This window comes from Procambarus clarkii, chromosome 1 (assembly GCF_040958095.1).
Source record: "Procambarus clarkii isolate CNS0578487 chromosome 1, FALCON_Pclarkii_2.0, whole genome shotgun sequence".
Taxonomy (NCBI): Eukaryota; Metazoa; Arthropoda; class Malacostraca; order Decapoda; family Cambaridae; genus Procambarus; species Procambarus clarkii.
This window is the reverse complement of record NC_091150.1, coordinates 22351748-22374961: the sequence shown is the minus strand read 5'-3', so window position 1 is coordinate 22374961 and position 23214 is coordinate 22351748. Positions and strand designations below refer to the sequence as shown.

The following is a 23214-nucleotide window of genomic DNA, read 5'->3' as shown; positions in this document are numbered from 1 at the left end:
GAGTGGCAGATTTGGGTTGTGAATGGTCACATCAATCAATTCTTCAGCCTCCTGGAGAATTGATTGATGTGGCCACCCCTTAATGGGGAGCTCCCAGAATGGGGTAAGATGGTAGGGCTATTTACTATTGATAGAATATATAAAAATTAATTCTGATTGTCACTACAGACATCAAGTAGATTATTAAATTTAAGACTGCTAAGGTACATAATAGTCAGACTCTCACATTTGTGCGAGCTTCAGAAGGTAATGGTTAATCCCTCACACTTATGCGAGCGTCCTAAATTATCACCACTTTTCTGAAAGAGCAAAACTGAATATGCAGCCAGCAGAGAGGTGTGATGCTGGCTAACACCGGGGAAGTAAATGAGGTGGTGTGGACCTTGGATGATCTGGGCTGCTATCTGGTGGTGGCCGGACACATCACAGCTAGGGTATTTACCCACCCAGCAGTGAGGGTTCTCTGATCCTTCAGATCAGAGACACTTGCCTCATAGAGAGAGAGGCAGATTCTCCTCCTGATTCTTGGTACACTCTAGTGGATCTCAGATGCATCAAATGAACCTGCGTCTGGGATGCTCCCAGACGCAGGTTCGAATCCTCGTCACTGCCCTTGTGGATTTGTTCATTTGATGCATCACGTTAGTGTGATCTCTGTGTGTGATGATGTAAGGGCGAAGAGGGAGAACGGCCTATTGACATAGCTCGGGTGCAGGGGGGGGGAAGTTGTGTAAAAGCCTGGTTTGTGCCTCGGAGAGGCTACGGGATCCAGTAAGTTCAGTAGAACTTCGGTTTCAACCCTTTTACCCTGTCGTAGCTCAGTCGATTAAGGCAGTGTCTGGGATGCTCCCAGACGCAGGTTCGAATCCTCGTCACTGCCCTTGTGGATTTGTTCATTTGATGCATCACGTTAATGTGATCTCTGTGTGTGTTGGAAATGAGAATATGAACCAGAGAAACAGCAGCATAAAACTGAATATGTTACTTTGCAATGCCATTTCAGTGACTATAGACTAAAAGTGAGGTAAGGTGACCCATTTAGATAAATAGCTTTCTTCTGAGTTGTTAGGAATATTGATAGAACTACCCAGATGTGAGAGAAGTTGTCTTGAAGAGCAAATGAGAATTTTCTAGGGCCAGCCTTCTCAGTAACTCCCTAGAGCTTAATCATGTTGCTCTAGTATTACTCGGTAATTTATTATAGAGCAATGCTATGAACGGCACTAAAACACCTGAGGTTGTTTTTATAAATTGAGATTCATGTTTTAAATCGATTACCTGCTTTAATTTTAAGTAAGCATGTTACAGGTAAGATTAGAAGACCTGGCTGGAGAACATAGAGAACTGAAATAACTTGGTTCGCTTTGCAAGTTGACAGGCTGTGTTGGCTCGGTCCTTAGATTTAGTTTGGTCACTTACCATTTTGTCCCCCTCCCTATTCTCACCTCTCCTTTTTTCTGAGGATGTAGTCTCCCATGTTTTGTTGGCTGTGGCCTTCTCCTGTCATGTTATTGATCAGTTGTCGTTTATTCAGGGTTCTTCCCCCACTCCTAGGAGATGGTCTGGTTGGGTTGAGGCCTTGCTTGATTTTGGTCGAGATAGGTCGTCGGGAGAGTCAGATTCCTGAGCTGTTGCACGTCTTCATGAGAGTTCCTCTTTTGCTCGACGTCTCAACTAAGCTTCATTTGTGGATAGTTTTACTTGTGGTTCCTGCTGGCACTTTCTTGGTTCTACCCCTTGACTCTGCTGTGAGAGGGGGTGATCTAGGTTGTATTGCTGGCTCTTGGTCCAACGATTTGTGGGCTTTTCAGGTCGTCTCCCTATCCTGCAGTGGGATTGGTCGGCCCCTCCCCCTCTTTCGGGGTTGGAGCTTCTGAATCGGGATTCCTTCCCAGGTCTGAGTTGGGTAATTGTTGGTTGGCCGGACTTGGTGAGGTCGAGATGACCCCTTCATTCCTTTGGTGGGTATCCTGGTTTTCCGTGTTCCAAAGTGGGAATTGTTGGACCTATGGTACATCCTTGATCTATCAAGATTGAACAGCTTCATTCCCATTCTGTCCATCCACATAATCAGTTTAGCTCAGGTTCTCTTCGTATTCTAGGCACATGCTTAAATATTATTCCTGGGCTTCAAGGCCTTTTATTGGCACCTTCTGTTTCATCCAGGAATCAGGTTTTGTTTAGTTGTGGCTTACTGCTTCAGGGTTCTGCTATTCAGCTTGAATCTGGCTTGATATGTTTTACCAGATTAGCATGGGTCATTGTAGTCCAGCTACATCTTACCAGATTAGCATGGGTCATTGTAGTCCAGCTACATCTTACCAGATTAGCATGGGTCATTGTAGTCCAGCTACATCTTACCAGATTAGTATGGGTCATTGTAGTCCAGCTACATCTTACCAGATTAGCATGGGTCATTGTAGTCCAGCTACATCTTACCAGATTAGCATGGGTCATTGTAGTCCAGCTACATCTTACCAGATTAGCATGGGTCATTGTAGTCCAGCTACATCTCTTTGGAGTTCTTGTGTTGTCCTCCCACAATGACTGGCAGACTTGAGCTCACGTTCTGTCTGCATGTCAGCTGGCCAGGGAACTGGGTCATTTCCAACTCACTGGTTTCTGATTCCTGGTTAACTGGTGGAAGTCCCAGTTGGTACTGTCCCAGGTGTGGACCTGGCTAGGCCTTGTTTAGGACTTAGTAGTTCTGTCTTTACCTTCAGCAGATTTGCTCCAACTGCAGCTTCGTCATAGTCAGGTGTTTGATGACTCATTTGTCGGTTGAGCGGTTTTGCAGGACCCTGAGCTTTGCCTGCATGGTTTATCCACCAGGCAGGCTTTTGACCCTAGACATTGTACCAGTTTCTCTGATGCCATCTGTTCCACCACTCCCAGAACTGACTGGTTTGTGAACCCTCCCTCCTTCATCATCTTCTACTTTGCCAGCCTCCTCCTCAGGCTTTTCAGGGTTTAGTTCCTAGTCACCATCCTCCCCCTGTCACTTGATTGTTTATGAATGCCTAGGCTCTGGGTTGGGGCTTTGTTACCAGCACTCACCAGGTGATGTGGGCCTTTCCTTCAGGAGCTCAGAACGATGTGTGAATTTGTGGCTGTGTGGCATGTCCTTCAGAGGATTTGACTTCTGTCGGGCTCTGACTCCACTCCAACTGCTCCCCAGTGATTCGTTGCTTGAGCCAAGGGGGTCATCGCATCGGTCCCTTACCCTCTGTGGAGCTGAATGCGTCATGTAACTTGGCTACACGATGCATTATGTGTCAAAGAGATTCAATATATTTATTGTGAAGAACCTTACATTGATAAATCAAATAAAGCAGGAAAGTACAGTAATAAGCAGTATCCACTCAATATAATGCCCTATATAGGGCTGTACCCAACTCGTTAAATCCGGGGCTCCGCTAAATGCAGAAGGTTTAAAATGTCGGTTACTGTTTAGTCATATTTGAGAGAGCAACAGGATGGATGGTGGGTGGGCTGGCTGTCTGGCTGGCTGGTTACTTGGCTGGTAGGTCGGTGAGTAGGCAAGTGGGCTGGCAGGATGGGTGGATGAATAGGTCAATGGCTGGCTGACAGACAGGCAGGTGGGAGTGGGAGGAATGGGGGGGGGGCTGGTAGACTGGATGGCTAGTGGGTGGGCAGGGTGTGTGGATGGATTGGTTGCTGCCTGGCAGGCTGTCTGCCGGGCGGGGTGGATAGATTGGTGGCTAATGGTGGGTGATGAGCAGGTGGGCAGGCAGGGTGGGTGATGGGCAGGTGGGATGGGTAGTTGGCTAACAGGCGAGCAGGCAGGCAGGGTTAGCAGGTGGGTGGGAGGAACTGGGCATGAGTAGGCAGACTGGCTGGGTGGGCAGACTGGCTTGGTGAGTGGGCAGGCAGTGTGAATAGATTGGTGGCTGACTGGCAGGCAGACTGGCTGAGTAGGTAAGTTAATGGCTTTGGTTTTGGATGGTTCTCTGGATGGTTGGGGTGGGTGGGTAGGCTGGGTGGTTGGGTGGGTTGGATGGGTGGGTTGGGGCTTCTGGGTGGGTGGGTTCTGTGGGTGGGCTGGCGGACTATCACAGGCTGGTTGTGGTAACACCACATCCCCTCAACTCCCCAATTCCCGCTACATCTTACACCCCACCCCTCCTCCTCATCCCCGCTACATACTCCCCCACTCCCTTTCTCCACACCGGACCCTCCCAGAAATATTCCCCACCCCTCTAGCTACATCTAGAAAGTTGGTACGGGATTAATACCGTTCGGTTTAGATTCTCGGCTTCCTACCAGCTGGTGGTCTTGAAGGCAGCCTGCATTGCTTGACTATTTATTTATTTATTTACTTATTTAATTTTTTGTTATTTTTTTTTTTCTGGGATGAACCCCTTCAGTGCCCCAGAGCTAACCGGGCTGATATGAATGTATTAGACCCTGGCATCAGTCAAGGCAAATGGAGTTCTAGGCCTACTGGGGACTACGAGCCAGAACGTGGCCCCCACTCAGACAGGCATGAGGAGCAGTTGCCTATAGAAACCCTCGTGTGGTTGGAAGCATTCTATATCTACCATCAACCGAGTCAGGCACCTAGAAAGGTAGGTGCCCCAAAACAAACCCTATTTGGTTAAACAAAATTGCTACAGAAAGCTGAACTGTTGGCTTTTAGCGCTTTGTTCGGTAATTTGGGGCGCCGATTAGCAGTACCTTGCCTGGGCTTTCCCAGGCAAGGTACTGCTAACTAAGACTAAGTTAGTAGATGATGGTGGCTGATGGTAGACTTAGGTGGTGTTCCACCTTAGTCTACCATCAGCCACCCACCACCTTAGTCTACCATCAGCCACCCACCACCTTAGTCCACCATCAGTCACCCACCACCTTAGTCTACCATCAGCCACCACCTTAGTCTACCATCAGCCACCCACCACCTTAGTCTACCATCAGCCACCCACCACCATAGTCTACCATCAGTCACCCACCACCTTAATCTACCATCAGCCACCTACCCTGGGATGATTATTCGATGAATGCACATGAATCGTGACATCGCGAGACTTCCATGCTCCATCATGGCCAAAGTAAGTTGCATAGAGTTATATTATTATATTCTCGTGGTCAGGGAATACGTTCTTAACAGCAACAACAAAAAACTAATTCTTTATTTTGTTTATTTTATGCGCACCTGGGTGTTGCAAAGTATAAACAGTGGCACAGGTCGGGGGTTAAGTCTGTTGATCTTTAACAAAATGTCCTGGACTGATATTTGGGCTGGGGGTTTTGGTAGGGCTAGGTTTTGGTAGGTTTTGGTAGCCAGTTACTGTATTTGGTTAACATTTCTGGCTCCAATCAGAAATGGCTTTGGGCTGTCTCTTTCAGCCTGGTTTCTCTCCTATGTCTTAGTATCTGCCACCTTTTCACCTCTCGTTTTAAGTCCCATTTTAAAATTCCTGTGATTAGTTAACTTCAGAGGGCTACTGGGGTCTTCCTCAGAAACCCAGCGCTGAATGTAATGAAACGCCTCTTTCTGGTAGTGCCCTGGTGGCTCTCTGATTTTCACCCTTCTTGCCAGTTCAATGGTTTGTCCGTGAGGTTTTCATCAGCTCGGGAAGTCCCCAGGAAGCCAGCTGTGGGCTTGTGCGGGGCCCCCAGATGGCAGCTATTGGCATTAACAGGTTGGCATTTACTAGTTTTGAGTAAATCTCTTGTTTTGTTTGAGTCATTTGCAGAGTTATTTGGTGGTTTCTGGAGTTTATTTTCTGTGAATACTCCAGTTGTCTGTAAATCTTCACTGACTTTCTGGATGCTTTTCCCAGTGGGGTGGTGGAATGTTACTTACTTCCTGTGCCTTAGTGAGGATTGGGGTGGGGACAGGGGTGTGTGCCTGGTTCTGGCTCTGGTCCCTGGTAGGCCAAACAGAACTCCAGTGACTAATGTGGTCCATTGGATGGAACAATCTCAGAGAGAGAGAGAGAGAGAGAGAGAGAGAGCCACCAGGGCTCTTCAGGAAAAAGATGTTTCATTATATTTAATGTTGGGTTTATGACATTTGTCTTCATTTTTCTTTAGAAAGAAGCTAAGAAACGTCAACAAAAGCGGCAGAAATCTGTACTGGATGAGGATTTTGAAGGTTCCCTTCTTCAAGCAGCCCAAGATGAGACCATACTGTCAAGCCCAGAAGCAGCAAAGCCCCAACCTCCTAAGCCCATAGATAAACAGAAGGTAAGATGGCAGGGGACAAGTATGGAGGTTGCAGGTTGATATTCCACCTTCTGACTTCAGCACCAGTCTTCAGTATGGCTCACATTAATTTTTGCATGTAGACTGGGTAAACAATTTATTGAATTATATTTCTATTTGGAAGTATAATTCTATTTCTATGGTTCATGTATATGCAATCACCAAGTTGTGCTTCCTGGGGTTGAGCTTTGGCTCTTTGCTCCTGCCGCTTAACTGTCACTCAATTGGTGTATAGATTCCTGAGCCTACTGGGCTCTATCATTACTACATTTGAAACTGTGTTTGAAGTCCTCCTCCACCACCTCACTACCTAATGCATTCCATCTGTTAACTACTCTAACACTGAAAAAGTTCTTTTTTCCTGTGGCTCATTTAGGTACCAAGTTTCCTCATGCGTCCACTTGTTCATGTACCACCCATGCTAAACTGTTTATCTTTATCTCTCCATTCAATTATACTGAGAATTGTATAGGTAGTGGTCATGTCTTTCCTAACTCTTCTGTCTTCCAGTGTCATGAGGTTTAGTTCCAGTAATCTTTCCTTGTAGCTCATTCATCTCAGCTCGGGGACCAGTCTGGTAGCATACCTCTGAGCCTTTTCTAACTTCATTTTCTGGGGAGAGCCTCTCCAGCTCCCTAGAGCTATCCGGGCTGATATGAATGTATTAAACCCTGACATCGGTCAAAGCGAATAGAGTTATAGCTCTACCCGGGACCACAAGCCAAAACCTGGCCCCCTCAGAGAGGCACGAGGAGTAATGGTCTATAGAAACCCCATGTCGTTGGAAGCATTCTGTATCTGCCATCGACCGGGTCAAGCACCCAGAAAGGTAGGTGCCCCAAAACAAACCTGGTCAAACAAAATTGGTCAAACTCGCACGAGGTGCGAGTTTGAGGGTTGCTCTGTCCCCTTGTCTCAGGGTAAGTCACCTGTTCTGCCTCCGTAATGCTGCCGTTGGGTCGGTGACACCTTTGACCCGGAGTCATGCAAATTGTGTTGCTTGCATGTACTCTCCTTCACCCAGTCCACTGATCATGATATTTGGGTGCAGGCAGCTTCGACATTGCATGTGCATTATAGGTTTTGCAGCACGCTAGGTTGGTTGCTCCAGCACGCTAGGTTGGTTGCTCCAGCACGCTAGGTTGGTTGCTCCAGCACGCTAGGTTGGTTGCTCCAGCACGCTAGGTTGGTTGCTCCAGCACGCTAGGTTGGTTGCTCCAGCACGCTAGGTTGGTTGCTCCAGCACGCTAGGTTGGTTGCTCCAGCACGCTAGGTTGGTTGCTCCAGCACGCTAGGTTGGTTGCTCCAGCACGCTAGGTAGGTTGCTCCAGCACGCTAGGTTGGTTGCTCCAGCACGCTAGATTGGTTGCTCCAGCATGCTAGGTTGGTTGCTCCAGCACGCTAGGTTGGTTGCTCCAGCACGCTAGGTTGGTTGCTCCAGCACGCTAGGTAGGTTGCTCCAGCACGCTAGGTTGGTTGCTCCAGCACGCTAGATTGGTTGCTCCAGTGGGCTAAGTTGGTTGCTCCAGCTCACTAAGTTGGTTGCTCCAGCTCGCTTAGTTGGTTGCTCACCCGGATGCCCCGAGGCTGCCCCATTTTGGTTATAGGGACCCGGACTTGGGGGTGTTAGTCGCCTCGACTTTGGTTTCGTCCCCACCCTCTTGTCCTTTCCCTGCTGTTGTTCATCCTGTTCCTTTCCCCCTGATTCCGGCTCCAAAGCATCTGAGGGTTTCGGAGTTGGGGCAAGGTTTAGTTGGTGATGAGATTCAGGCAGTTTCGAGGGATGCCCCTTCCAGTGTGGCGACGGAGGCATTCAAGCCCGTTCCTCCAGCCGGTGCTTCTGAGTCTGTCCAGTGGGGCCCCCCTTTGTTCCAGCTATTCCGGCGGCTCTGCCTTTTCTCTTGAGGCAGAGGGTTTGGAGGATGGCTCGGCCCCGGGTTCTGATGTGGAGGCTCCCGGGACAAGGAAGGGATTGACTTGAGGGGCCCTGGGCCCCATTTGACCCTGTTTGAGTTTTGGTTCCCACAGCGAGCTTGTTATTGCAAGGGGTGGGATTTTCTTATCCCTCCATCTTTGTATGAGTTTGATATGACGTCAACCCCTCCCCCCGGGTTCGGTTCCAGGGGCCTGATTCACAAAGCAGTTACACAAGTACTTACGAACGTGTACATCTTTCCTCAATCTTTGATGGCTTTAGTTACCTTTATTAAACAGTTTACAAGCATGAAAATTTCCCAGTCAACTATTGTTATTGTTATAAACACCCTCCTGATGCTTTGGAGCTCATTAACTGTTAAGTAATTGTAAACAAAGCTGCCAAAGATTGAAGAAAGATGTACACGTTTGTAAGTGCTTGTATAACTGCTTCGCGAATCTGGTCCCAGGTTCCCTTGGATTCTTCGACCCCGTCTTTCCAGAGGTTTTTGGCCTCCCGCATCCTGCTTCATGAGGTGCGGGAGGCCCTTGCAGCGTACCTTCTGTGCAACCCAAATTACACCTTGATAATGGATCCTGCCTCTTTTGAGTTTGGTTCTTCCTTTCCTTACTAGGTTTGTTAGGAAGTTCCGGAGTCATCCTGGTTGGCAGACTATCCAATCTTTTCATTGGGGGCGTAGCATACGTTCTGTTGGTCCCACATGCTTGAGTGGTGAGAGGGTCTTACCATTGTTCAGGTTTACGTGGGGCGCGAGTTTGAACGCCTCAATGCGTGTTTGTTTGCCCCTGTCTTTCTGCGGGACATTGGTCAGGTGCAGCTTCATGCGCAGGTTTCAGGATTCCTCAGGTTTTCTTTCAGGTTTCCTCAACTTCAGATTTCCTCCCTTTCGGTGGCCCTGGTAGCTGAAGACTTGCGTGCCGGTGGCTACTTAGCTTCAGACCTGCATTTTTTCCCCTTCTCAAGTTGTCTTCGGATTGGCTTGAGGAGGTTGTGGAGGTGCTGGGTTACCGATCCTGGGTCTGGTGCGCTGGTCTCAGTGATGCAGGCGTCAGCTGCACTGTTGAAGCTGTTTGCGCCGATCCAGCGGGAGACGGTGTATCTGTTATTTTCTTCTCGTCTTGTATGCCGTCAGGCGGTGCTCGCTTAGTCCTTGGAATCCACTTGGGTTCTCTCTCTTAGATTTTCTTTGCCTTTTTGTCCTTTGGTGTTTGCAGAGTTTGCGGTGGTGCAGTATCTGCAAGGGCCTCTTCTAGTTGTCGTCCCAAGTCGGACTTGTTGGATTCTCACTCAGAAGAATCCACTCAGTAAAACATCTAAACTACTGGGACCGACTAAAGATTCTAAATCTGTATTCCCTTGAGTGCAGGCGGGAGAGATACATAATAATCTATACGTGGAAAATAATTGAGGGGCTGGTCCCAAACCTGCACACAGAAATAATCATCACATGAGACCAGAAGGCATGGCAGGATGTGCAGAATACCCCTGTTGAAAAGCAGAGGTGCAACAGGTATCCTGAGAGAGAACTCTATCAACATCAGAGGCCCGAGACTGTTCAACACGCTTCCACTACACATAAGGGGCATAACTGGCAGACCTCTCACAGTATTCAAGAGAGAACTTGACAAACGCCTCCAAAGGATACCTGATCAACCAGGCTGTGACTCATACGCCAGGCTGCGAGTAGCTGCATCCAACAGCCTGGTTAATCAGTCCAGCAACCAGGAGGCCTGGTAGACGACCGGGCCGCGGGGACGATAAGCCCCGGAAGCACCTCAAGGTAACCAAGGTTCCTGGGAAGCCCGTTGGGGGTCTTCCCGGAAGGGTCGCGCCAGGGCTATATGGTTTCTCCCGTCATGGTGGGCCAGTGGTGCAAGTTTCAGTGCTGGCGCAGCCTTCAGAACTGACGACATCTGGTCGACGCAGTGATCGCTCTGCTTGTCGTTGACTTTCTCGTAAGGGGCGTCGGTCCTTTTATGGTTCGTCCCATTGATGGGGCAATGAGGAGGGGGGCTTGCGCTGTTTTCTCATGCCTGATCCCACAATTTGTGGACGTTCTCGCTATTTCTTGCAGCCTGCGGTGGCATTGTGTGGCCCCTCCTCCATTGGGGGGTTCGTGGCTGGAGGGCCAGGCTTCTCTTGCGCTCTGTCGAGTCATCTTGGAGTGGGTTCGCTTGGGCTTGGTCGAAACGACCTCATCCCTCGGATGAGTTTCCCGCCTGTTTCCGGTTCCGAAACAGGACTGCGGGACCTGCGGTTCATTCTGGACTTGTCCCGTCTGGCCCTTTGGGTCTAATGTCACTCCTTTCGGATGACTACTCTGTCCCAGGTCCGTCTTCTGTTGGAGCCGTGCTCTTGGATGATGTCTCTGGGCCTCTGGGATGCATTCTGGCATGTCCCAATTCATCTGGGGGTTCAGGGACTAACTAGGTTTTGTTGTGTGGCATCAGGCTTACCCCTTTCGTTGCCTTCCATTCGGCTTGAATCTGGCACCTTGCATGTTCACACGCCTTACCCAGGTGTGGGAACCGACCTGTGAGATTTATATTTAATTTATATGAATTTATATAGAATTTATATTTACGTTAATTTATATATTTCGATAGCAATTGGTATGATGTTAAGTAGACTGTATTTCTGCAATAATCTCACAAATCGATCCTTACACATTAGGGGGGGGGGTTTATATTAAATTTATATATATATGCAGCCAATCAAATTACAGTATTAAACTACATATATTGATATACATTGAGGAGGTTCCTTATCTTATTGTACAGCAGCCTTAGTCCACCAGGTATAACTAGGATGTAGACACCAAATTATCCTCGTTTGAAGCTAGCTTCCATCACCCAGTAACTGATGTATCAAGTCTTGCTTCCTCTTCTTGTTCCTGTCAAAGGGCGCTAGCTGTAAAGCCAGAATCCTAATATATGGCAGCTATATCAGAGAAAACACTGTATAATAGATAATAAGGACCAAGGCTTAATTACCTTTATTTAAGAGGCTGGTTCGCATTCTAACCGGTTCGCCCTTATCTACCTAACATTTAACTGGCCAGAAATGATTAGATAAATGGGTTTCGGTAGGACACTTCCCTTGATTATGTTGACAGCGTGTTGATGATGATAGAACACTACTCTGATCTCCATCACACTTCGTCCAAGAGAAATTATAGGAGCTGAATTTGCTTCCCTGCGCCTCTGGTCTTAAACAATGGCTGACCACTTCCTCCTCCACTGACGCCTTGGCACTTTGTCCAGATATCAGTAACTGATAAAAGGGTCACATTTACTTTATTTTGATACTGATAATTAAGTTAATTAAAATAAGATGTTTTTATGATGTAAAAGTCCAAAGACTAATGTATTTAAGAATAATTCCCAACAGAATAGTTGGTGAACTTATAATAGTATGTGGCAATGATATCCCGTTTTCTATTGACAGAAAATTCCACTACAAGCTACATTTTCTATGGGTAACTTGTTTATACAACACAGCAGCAATATTACAGTATCTGCATGTTGAATGTAATATTATTAAATGGTGTCGGGTTTTCCGACACCAGGCCATGGTGGCCCGTTTGCGTCTGTTAGGGGAGGTTCAGGTTCTGGCGTACCTCGACGACTGGTTAGTGTGGGCTCCCAGCCAGTCTGCATTTCTTCTCACCAGGGATTTGGTTATTTTCCAGCTCCCCAGGTTTGGGTTCCTGGTGAACTAAAGGTTCATCTGGTTTCCTCTCAGGTTCGGTCTTGACTATCTTGTGTGGGACTCTCAGACCACTTCCTTGTCTCTTACTCCGGTGGCTTTGCTGCAGCTACAGTCCCACCTTCGACTGTTTTTGGGGGGTTCCTAGGTCATGAGGCGGTTGCTCGAGAGTTTGTGCGGGAGTCTGAACTTTGCCATGTTGGTCTATTTGCCGGGTTGAGTTTGGCTTCGGTGGGCGTTCTGGTTCCTTCGGGGCCATCCCTTCCACCTCTCTCGCAATTGCTGGGTTCAGCCTCCTGGTGCCTAACGTTGGCGGCTGTGTTTCCGGCTTCCTTTTCGGGTTTTTTGGGGTTCAGTGCTTTGGCGCCTACATGAGCCCTGCTTGATGTGTTCATGGACGGGTCATCTCTTGGCTGGGCTTTGTGACCAGTGCTTACCAGGCCAGCCAGGGGCAGTGGGATCCGTCCTTCCGTCAAGCCCACAGCACGGTACGGGAGTTCGCGGCAGTGTGGATGTTGCTTTGGAGAGTTCGGGTCACTTGTGGATCGATGATCCGGCTCCATTCGAACTGCTTCCCTGTGGTTCATTGCCTGAACAGCGGGGGTTCGATTGTATCCTTGGCTCTTTGGGGCTGGTCGCTTCAGGTGACTCGTCTGCTGAGTTCTCGGAATTTGGCTCTCCTGGCTGTTCACGTTCGGGGGATGTCCAACGTCCTGGTGGCTGGCCTGTCTCTGTTTATTCCCCTGTCTACGGAATGTTCGGACGACGTCGACTCGTTCAGTTGGCTCTGCTGAATGTTTGAGCTCTCGGAGGTGGACCTCTTCGCGTCGGTGTAGTCGAGGTGTCTCCCGGTATATGTGGCGCTCTTCTCCGAATGCAAGGCCTTCAGGGTCGATGTCTTCAGGCAGGACTGGTCAAGGTGGGGTTACTGGTACCTCTTCCCCCCCCCCTGCCCCCCGGTTCTGCTGTTGCTCCGTGTCTTACCAGAGGAGAGTAGTCCTTTGGGCTCCTTGGTGGCTGGGCCCAGCCTTGGTTTCAGGCGCTGCTTGCTCGATGTCCAAACCCGGGATCTTCCCCCGGCTCCGTCTCTTTCAGCAGATCGGGCCAATTCGTTACATGGCTGGTTTGATCATCTTCTCAAATCTTCACGTTTGGTCTTTTTGACGCTGGTTTATCACCATTTGTATGGTGATCAGGTGGCTTCTTTGATGGTGTCCAACCTGCCAGTTTCGTCTTGGCAGCAGTATGAAGTCTCCTGGTGGTCCTTTCATTATTTGTTTCTGTTTGTAGGTTGTCTTGTCCTTTCCCTCTTGGGTGTTTCAGGACTGTCATCTTATACCGAATACTGTTGCCTCGTTTCGTGCAGCATTGGCAGAGCTGCTCCTGCTTGAATTCGGGGTGGATGTCACTTCAGCCCCGTTTTGCAAGCTATCTCTTGCATTGTTTCACCTCTGGCCTGCGTATGCGTCGCCTGAACAGTCCTGGTTGTTAGACCAGGTGCTCTCTTTTCTTTTTCTCCTTCTAGGTTTGTGATAGCCCCTTCAGTTTGGGATTGTTTTGTCAAGGCTTTTTTCTTGTTGGCTTTGGCCTCCGGGGATCAGGTCAGGAGCTTAATGCTCTCCTGCGGTGCAGGGGTTTTTGTTCTTTCGGTTTTAGTGGTAAGCTTGTTCGGTTGCAACTGTCTCCTTCTTTTCTCGCAAAAAAAATGGCGGCTTTCTGGAGGGGTCCTTGGGTGGTTGATGCTTGGTTGGTTTGGTCGGGGGTGCATCATGTGTTGTGTCCAGTTGTGGCTCTTGGCCATTATTTGCGCTCCACGGCCTCTGTGACCATGGACGTGCTTTGGATTGATCCAGTTTCTGTTCTTCCTTGTTCCAGGGTTCGAGTCTCCCAGGTTGTCCTCAGGGTTATTCGGTCCAGCCAGCCTGCGGTCTATCCTCGTGCACATGATTTTTTTTTTTTTTTTTTTTTTTTGAGATATATACAAGAGTTGTTACATTCTTGTACAGCCACTAGTACGCGTAGCATTTCGGGCAAGTCCTTAATCCTATGGTCCCTGGAATACGATCCCCTGCCGCGAAGAATTGTTTTTTCATCCAAGTACACATTTTACTGTTGCGTTAAACAGAGGCTACAGTTAAGGAATTGCGCCCAGTAAATCCTCCCCAGCCAGGATACGAACCCATGACATAGCGCTCGCGGAACGCCAGGCGAGTGTCTTACCACTACACCACGGAGACTGCAGCGATGATGTTCACAAATTTGCTGCTTTAGCTGCTGTTTTTGGTAATATGTCTTGGGCTGACATTAGGGTACGAGAATTTTGGAGGTCGAACAGGGTCCTAGTTGCCCATTACCACGTTAATATTTCTGGCCCTAGTTGGGCCTATGTCGCATTGGGTCGCATTTTGTAGTCAGTTGTCTTGACTTTGCATTAAGATGTGAGTGGCGGCCGCTTCCCGGGTAAGTCCCTCTATTCCTTTTCTGTGGTTAGGTAGCTCCAGGGAGCTGGAGGGACTCTCCACAGAAAACCAGCATTGAATGTAATGAAACCCCATTTTCTGGGTGAAACTCACAGGCTCCCCGGCAACCCTCCCTCCCTCTGATCGGCGGTTTTAACGTTTTGATATTCAACCTCTGAACTGGGGTTGGATGGCCGGCGCGAGAGGCCTGGGGCTCCACCTTCCACTCCCGTGTAGGGGGGGAGCTGCGCAGAGAGTGGTGCAGCGGCGATTGTGACATCATGCTTGTTTGCTTGTTTTCAGATAGTGGAGTTCTGCTTGATAGTTTGGTTTTTGGTATCAATTTTAATCAGGTGGAGTTTGCTTTGAGATGCCTGCCTTTCTGGGTGCCTAACCTGGTAAATGGCAGCCACAGAATGCTTCCAGCCACTTGGGGGTTTCTATAGGCTCCTCGTTCCTCTCTTGAGAGGAGCCAAGTTCTGGCTCGTGGTCACCAGTAGGTTAGAACTCCAGTTGACTGATGCCAGAGTCTAATACATACATATCAGTCCGGTATAGCTCCGGGAAGCCTCCAGGACTCGCCCAGAAAATGGCATTTCATAACATTTAACGCTGGTTTTATATAGAAACAATTTTTTAAATTTTTATGTCTTGGGGATGTAGAAATATTTATTAAAGATTAAAGAATTACTGTATTGAAAATTGTAGTGTTATTAAACTTTTAAAAAGTCATGCTAAACGATATTTAAATTTCCATCAGGTGCAGCTAGAAGTTCTTGAAGTGTTCTCTCGCACAAGAAGGCCCCCAGGGGAACCAATTTTACAATTAGAGCTTTCTCAGTCATCATCAGTAACTGACAACAACCTTTGCCCCGAGCCAGAGAAGCGTCGGAGACAGGCAGCTGGGAAGAACCGAGTTTGGGTAAAGGTATGGTTACTTTGCCTTATTGTTCATGCTGAAGATGGGAAATATATGAATTTGATATCTTGGTACATGCAGCATGTGTATCTGTATATTGTGGTATCACCCCTTTCAAAATTCTGGAGAAAATAGTCAGAAATATAACATACTTAGAGGGATTATATATAATGTAAAAGAGGGACAATAAGGATTCAGAGGGGAGAAAAGTCATGCCTAATAATTTTGTAGGTGACCTTGCATACAAAGCTCTATGCTGTCTGTGGCCCTCATGGAGGACTACTTGTGGGCTTGCCTGTATTTGGCTACAGTCATCTGTTTTCTTGCTCTCGTGGAGCCTTATTCTGACAGGCTCCAGGAATATGTTGATTCGCTCAGCTCAGGGTTGGGTGCAGGCGCCTTGTTGCTTACTCTGGCAGCTTCAGCAGTGTTGCCAATGCTGTAGGCTCCCATGCTCCAGGAGGCAGTTGCCATGTTTTACTCTGTCCTTCTTGTGTGTTGGAAAGCTATGTTTGCCCAGTCTTTAGATTTAGCATGGTCCTTGGCCCTTTTATCCACCTCTCCTCTTTCCTAAGGATCTGGTTGCATAGATTTTGTCCTCAGCAGTAGCCTCTTGCCATCCTTTTTCCCCCTTTGTTATGCACTCAGTGTTCCCTTCCTTTATTTAAGAGGTCTTGTATGACCGTGGCTGCTGGTCATTGTAATCCATTGTTGGAGCCAGATTCTGGGTAGCAAGCGCCTCCCATTATTGGGTTCTCTTCTGCTCGTTGGTGGCGCACTCGCATCTTACAGAAAGGCACCACTGGACATGGTTCGGGATGCCTCTTTCACAGTTTGCCCCTTCATGGGTTGGTGAGGGCAGCTCGCCCAGTTTTACTGCTGCTTGGTCCCACAATTTGTGTGCCTAGCTGGTTGTTTCTTAAGGCTTTTGGTGGAGTTCATAAGTCCTTTTCCCCTCTTGGGGGAGCCAGAACTTTGGAACAGGCCTCTTTCCCTTGCTGCTTCCAGGTCATTGCAGAGTGAGTAACTTCTGGTACTCTGGAGACAACTCCATCTGAACACAGGGTGCAATGTTTCTTCTGGTCTCAAAACAGGACTTGATAGAGCACCCCTTCCTCCTCAGTCCCTTGAAGGGTTAATTGTGTTCATTCCCTGCCCCACTTTCCACACAACACTGGCCCAAGTTTCTCATGCTGGAGGCTGGGGTCTGGATGTTTTTCCTGTACGTTAAGAATGTTGATTCGCACATACATTTGAGGTCCAGAAATTGGTTAAGTTTCATTGTGGGGCATCGAGCTTACCACTTTAGGGTTCTTTACTTCAGCTTGAACCTGATTCCTTATGCTTTCACCAGATTGCTTCTGGTCATTGTGGCTCATCTTTGTTTATTGGGGGTTTGTGTTCTCACATACATCAATGACTGGTGGGTTTGTACCACCAGTCAGTCTATGTGTCTGTTAGCCAGAGATCTGGTTCTTTCACATAGTCTTGGGTTCCTGGTGAACTGGTAGAAGTCCCATCTGATTCCGTTATATGTACAGACCTGGCTGGGCCTCGTGTGGGACTCTCAGTCAGCATTACTTTCCCTTTGGCAGTTGTGTTCTGGCTGCTTTCCTATTGTTCTGCACCGCTGCTATCTGGTGTTGAGGAGTCCCCTGGCGACTTGGATTTTGCTCAAGCATTTGTGCAGGAGCCTGAACATTGTCTGAACTTTGAAATGGTTTTCCTGCTGGGCAGAGTGTGGCTTCAGGTTTCTGTGGTTATGCCTGTTTTGCAACCATTAGGTTTGGGCCCCTATTGCTTTTCATTGGCTACTGTGTTGCTGGCTTCCTCTTTGGGCTTCACAGAGTTTGGTTCTTCGGCTTCTTCCTCCTCCATCGCTTGATGTGTGAAGTAATTAAATGCTTTACCAAACTTGTGGTCTTATTGATCAAATAATTGCAATACAGTTACATCCTGCAATAATGACATGCCATATAATATTCAATAATATATTCAGTTTATGCACTTTCAGTTCCTTATAATAATAGGCAAATGGCATAACCAACTAAGGCCATATCAAAGAGACAAATACAAAAAATACATTACACCAACCTTCATTTATGAGAGTCACAGCTGATCTGCCAGAGATGTAAGGATAAATCAGTTAAATGAGAGTATAATGGATATAAGAATTACAATAGCTAGGTACAATAGATACACCATTTTACTGCAGTGTGTTTACTGACACGTCAGCTCTGGAAAAGAGCTTCGTGACCAGCACTCACCAGGCCACCCAGAGTTGTTGGTCAGGTTCATTTCATCAGGAACACAGTATGGTGTGAGAGTTTGCAGAATTGTGGAATGCAGTAAAGAGGATTCGGATTCCTCTGGGCTCTATGCTCTGGCTTCATTTGGACTGTTCCCTAGTGGTTCATTGCTTGAACTGAGAGGACTCCTTTCAGTCTGTTTCTCTTTGGAGATGGATGCTACGTGTAGCTCATCTACTACTGTACATTCTTGTGGTTCACGTTCAGGGAGTGTCCACCATTGCCGTGGATGGTCTCTCTCACTTTCTTCCCATCTCTACAGAGTGGACCATTGATGCTGCCTCCTTCCAGTGGCTTTGAGAGACATCCTGGTGCCCTGACAGGGATCTCTCTGCATCGGCTTAGAATGTATCAGCAGAGCCTTCTGCTCTGTGTCTCCGTTCCTTGATGAATGCCTTTCAGCCGCACTGGTTGGAGTAGGAGTTTCTATAGTGCATTAGTTCACCTGTGGTTCAAGGTCCTGGCCAGGTTGGAGGCCTACCAGGGAAAAATGGTCCTTCTAGCTCCTTGTTGGCCAGCATATCCTTGGTTTGAGGCACTGCTCACTTGGTGTCCAAGCCCAAGCATTTTTTTTCGGCTTCATCTCACTCTCAGAAGATCAGCCTGGTGACGTACCACACTGATTCAGACTTCTCCTTTGCTCCTTGCATCTGGTCTTTCTGATGCATCTTTATCACTATATCTATGGCAAGGCGTTGGCTGAATTGATGGTTCCCCCATCTGCATGTTAAGTATGAAATATGAAGATTGAAGCACTATAAAAATACATTTGCATGTGATCCAAATTAGTGTAATGACTGGTCTATAAAATCCAGCATTTATTTGTATTAAGCAAAGGGTTTTATCTTAGTTAAAATAACAGTTTGTTTTATATGTGGGGGGGGGGGGGCTTTGAGGCTCTCTGAAACTATCATTGATTCAGTGCCATGCTACCAGGTACCATCAATCACAGAGTTCTTATTGGTCTACCGGGGACCACGAGCCAAGACCTGGCTCCCTCAGAGAGGTTCAGGGAGCTGTGGCCTATGAACACTTTTAAATGTAAAATTAATCATATCTGCCATCATTGCAACTTAAAAAAAGGCCAAAAAAAACTCCCCCAACTATGAAAACAAACACCCAAAATTTCCTGAAACTTGCACAAGCTAGTTTGCCCCACATCCCCCCCACCTCATTTGTGGGGAGAAGGGAGGCAGACTAGGTCAGCCGACCCGCTCCACCTTCAGTTCTTTTGTTGATGTGCCTGGTCACTATTCTAGTCACTCTGACTCCAGTCTCCTGTTTTTTATTGGTATTTGCCTTTGAGGCGGTTCTTATACAAGTTTGTGTATCGTGAACCAGGAGTGTAGTGTGCTAGGAGCTGCATGTACTCAGGGTTTTCTTCCCTGTGCGCTCCTTAAGTGCTAACCTTGCACGGTCAAGGTTATCTTCCCTGGGGTGTTCTGGACCCATTTCTTTTAGGAGGGTTTCCTCGCTTGGGGTGGTCTTCGCCCTTCGGGTAACCTGGTGGTCTTTGGCTGTCTCTTTCCTCAGGTTGGGAATGTTTTTGGCTGGTGGGGCTTTGGCCTTTTTGATTGTCACTCCTGTCACTTTGCCCTTTTGTGCTTGGAGATTCTTCTGATTCATCTTATTAGGCTGTGCCTAGGGTGATTGTGTGATTGAACCACCTGTAGACCACTTGCCCTGTCTGTTGGCACTGGGGTGGCCAAGGTTGTCTGTTCCATTCAGGGTTTTTTAGGCATAGCATTCCTAGTGCCAAGGCTTCCTGCAGGGCTCATTCACCCTGCAGGCCCTGGAAAACTCCCACAGGCTTGGTTGTTCCAGGGATACCTCTTCCAAGCCTGCTCTTACTTTATGCAATTTTGAGGGTTGTTCGTCGCCTATGTCACCTGGTGACATTCATACGTTCTGTCTCCGCTATGCTGCCTGTTGGGTTGGTGATGCCTTCGGCCCCCGAGTCATGCGAGTCTTGTTCCCCCATGTGATTCATCTTACCCATTGTAGATTTTCAGAGGTTTCAGGCAGTGACCACATTATATTTGATATTTTCTGTTTTGCAACAGTCTAGGTTACAAGCCTGGCAAGATTCCCTGGATTTGGCCCACTTGTTGTTTAGAGATTCAGATTTGGGGGTGTTGGTCAACTCAACTTTGGTTCCGTCCACACTTCATTTTCCGGTGTCCCATTCCCTGTGTCCATTAATGTAATGTAATGGACACACACTCGTGGTTTGTTAAAGTCCCACAAATTCAAAATAGTTGTGCCAATTACTGAGTGTTTATTCATGTGTTGAGGTGTTTTGTTATAATTTGTATTTGTCTTGTAAGTATTTTCAATTTAAAGTAACATAAGTGCACAAGCTTTTAGTAATGAGTTATATAAGGATTAACCTTTTCATTTCATCCCTACCCTCACATTAGCCTATTTATCACTCTCTTACAGAACCCCTAGTTACCTTGGGGTTGTGCAGAACCCCAGTTAAGAAGCACTGGTCAATGGTGTAGGATCTTGTCCTCAGTAGGTGGAGAGTACAGTACCTACTGAGGTGGAGGAGGTGGAAAATGGAGTTCCTCAGGGACCTGGCATTGTCTAGTCTGATCAGTAAAGACTATTGTCATTACACTCTTTGCTCTATTTTTAAATAATCATTTGGGATGATTTTTGTTTATTCCTAATGTCAAAGTGAATTATAATGCAGCATTTATTTGTTTCTTAGGTGCTCATAAATAATAAACTAGTAACGCAGACACCATCAGCAAGTTTTGGAAATGACTTCACCATGCACATTGGCCAGACGTACAGAATGGCACTGTCTTCTTGGCCACGTCACATTACACTGGAAGTTATGGAGGGAGCAAGTCTTAGACAGACTCTTGTGGCCTCGGCATTCCTCCCAGTTCCCAGCAGAACCAATATCTGCAAAGATATTTTTACCTCTGTCGACTTCAGTGGTACCCAGGTCAGTTGTGTTTCTCGTGCCATCTTTCTGAATGAAGTCTATGACACCAGAAGGTGTAGCAATTACAATATATGATTTTAATCATGTTACCAAATATTATTTATGTTACCAAATATTTGCAAGTAATGCAAATATTATAAAATTATTTTTATTATTAAAAAATATTTCCTTTCCATTTATTTTGGCACTAATACCAGGTCGGAAAATTTAGGGAACCTTAATTATACAATTTTTCTTGACAACTTCCTCGGTGGCTTTGCCCACCTTACATTCTGGCTGTTTCTGGTCGGACATAAGACACTGCTAAATATCCCATGAAAACCATTGTCTTCCATAAACAAGAGCCGATATATGTCCTTTCCTTGTCCCCATCTAAGGCTGGAAGCATTTGTAAATGAAAATTCACCTATACTGAGTGAAAAATGTCTTTAGTGCAGTGAAACTAGGCTGGCTTCCTCTTCTCGCCCACATCAGGTCATTTTGGAGTGGGTGGCCTCCTGCATGATCAAAACAACTTCGTTACCTCATTGGGTTCCCCACACCTCTTCAGGTCCCGAAACAGGATTCGCTAGACCTCCGGTTCATTCTCGATCTTTCATGGGTGAACTGGTTCATTCCTTGCCCCTCCTTTCAGATGGCCACTTTATCCCAGGTCCGTCTCACCCCTCGAGGTGGATGCTTGAATGATTTTCCCTGGACCTCTGGAATATGTACTGGTGTGTACAGCGGTACCTCGGCTTAGGAGCTCCCTGGTTACAAGTTTTTCGGGTTACGAGCAAGATTTGCTCGGAAAATTTGTATCGGGTTACAAGGGTTGTCTCAGGATACGAGTTTGTTGATACGCGTACGGGCCGACCTAGCGCATGGTGGCACGGCGATCACCGCTCAGTTTGCCAGTGTCTTGTGCCCAGTGACTATCCCGCCTGAATTCTTCACAAGGATTTACCGTTTATTTTCGGAGTTTTTGCTATTTGAGCATAAAAGTTTTTTATAATATACATTGCAATGGGTCCCAAGAAAGCCAGTGGTAAGGTTCAAGGCAAGAAATCGCATGTGAGGATGACAATAGAGGGAAAGCAAGAGATCATTCGGAAGCATGAAAATGGTGCACGTGTTATTGAACTTTGTAGGCAGTACAACAAATCCACGTCAACGATATGCACTATACTTGCCAAGAAAAAGGACATTATGAGTGCCAAAGTGGTAAAAGGAGTATCAACAATCAGGAAACAAAGACCACAAATACTTGAGGAAGTGGAAAAGTTGTTATTAATTTCAATACACAACAAGGAGTTAGCGGTGATAGTGACAACAAGAAGTGATAGTGATTCGGAGGCCATCATTTGTGAGAAAGCCAGGGTATTGCACGAAGACCTTGTAAAGAAAACCCCTGGAACGAGTGCAGAGAAAGACTTTAAGGCAAGCAGGGGATGGTTTGAGAAATTTAGAAAAAGAAGTGATATTCATAGTGTTGTGAGGCATGGGGAGGCTGCCAGCTCAGACAAACCAGTTGCTGAGAAATTTATTGAAGAATTTAAAGAGTTTGCAGAGGCTGAGGGATACCTACTGCAACAGGTGTTTAACCCTTGCACTGCTCACCTATTTTCGGCAAAAACGTCTTGGTGCAATTGACAAGGACATATTTTTGTTATTTTTACAAATGTTCAGGTAAATTTAATGTCAAAATGTTTCCAATGTCAACTATTTCCATTTCAAAACACAAATAGTAATGAAAACATTAAAAAACATTAAAATATAGCCAAATTAAAAAACAAAAAGCACAACTCTCTGAGCGCCTAAAGGCGCTTTGCGCAGTGCAGTGGTTAATTGTGATGAAACAGGACTGTTCTGAAAAAGATTGCCTAAAAGGACATACATTACCAAGAAGGAAAAAGCATTGCCCGGATACAAGCCTATGAAAAATAGGTTTTCTGGGGGGAGCCCCGTCGGCTCCCCGGAGCTATCCAGGCTGAAATGGATATGTATAACTTTCTGGCATCAGTCAAAGTGCTAGGAGTTCTTGCCTACCGGGGACCACGAGCCAGAACCTGGCCCCCTCAGAGAGGCACGAGGAGCAATGGCCTATAGAAACCCCTTTGTGATTGGAACCATTCTATGTCTGCCATCGACCGGGACAGGCACCTAGAAAGGTAGGCGCCCGAAAACAAACCCCTATTCTGGTGAAATTATTGCTACTGAAAGCCGAACGAGTGGACAAAACTCCCCAAACAAAATTATCAAACTAGCATGACGTCATCACGTCGCCGCACCACCGTCTGCGCAACCCCCCCCCCTCCCCGAGAGGGGGAAGGGGAAGCCCCAGACCCTCCACGCCGACGATCCAACTAGCAGTTCTTGGCTGATGGTATTACTGGCTGGTCGAGTGCCTCTGGCTCCGGTTTTTGTTTCAGTTCTGTGCCTTGTGGTGTGGACTGTCTCTACCGGTGGGGTGTGAGCCAGGAGTAAGATTCCACAGTACTCGGGCTGCATGTGCCTAGAGCTATCTTCCCTAGGTGCCCTGTAAGTACTGCCCTTGGGGCTTGGGGCCACCTTCCACAAGTCACCTTGGGTTCTGCCTCCGCTGTGTCCTTTACTGCTCGGTACTGGGCCGCCCTTGGAGTCGGCTGGGGTTTTTGTTGCCCTGGTTTGTCTCTGGGTAGGTGGTAGTTTTCGTCACTGGTAGGGACGCGGGGTAC

General features: G+C 47.2%; 2 protein-coding genes across 5 annotated transcripts in view; one reads left to right on the top strand and one right to left on the bottom strand.

Annotated features, from left to right (window-relative positions):
* The window catches only part of LOC123753850 (uncharacterized), a 490864-nt gene that overhangs the window by 269344 nt on the left and 198306 nt on the right, over positions 1 to 23214 (bottom strand). The gene's annotated exons all lie outside the window — the stretch shown is intronic.
* LOC123753931 (coiled-coil and C2 domain-containing protein 2A) overlaps positions 1 to 23214 on the top strand; it is a 227823-nt gene that overhangs the window by 87006 nt on the left and 117603 nt on the right. For all 4 annotated transcript variants that reach the window (XM_069321189.1, XM_045735932.2, XM_045735922.2 and 1 more), the window contains exons 11-13: positions 6058 to 6210; positions 15092 to 15259; positions 20276 to 20518. In XM_069321189.1, coding sequence (XP_069177290.1) covers positions 6058 to 6210; positions 15092 to 15259; positions 20276 to 20518 — 564 coding nt within the window. The remainder of the gene's footprint in view (positions 1 to 6057; positions 6211 to 15091; positions 15260 to 20275; positions 20519 to 23214) is intronic.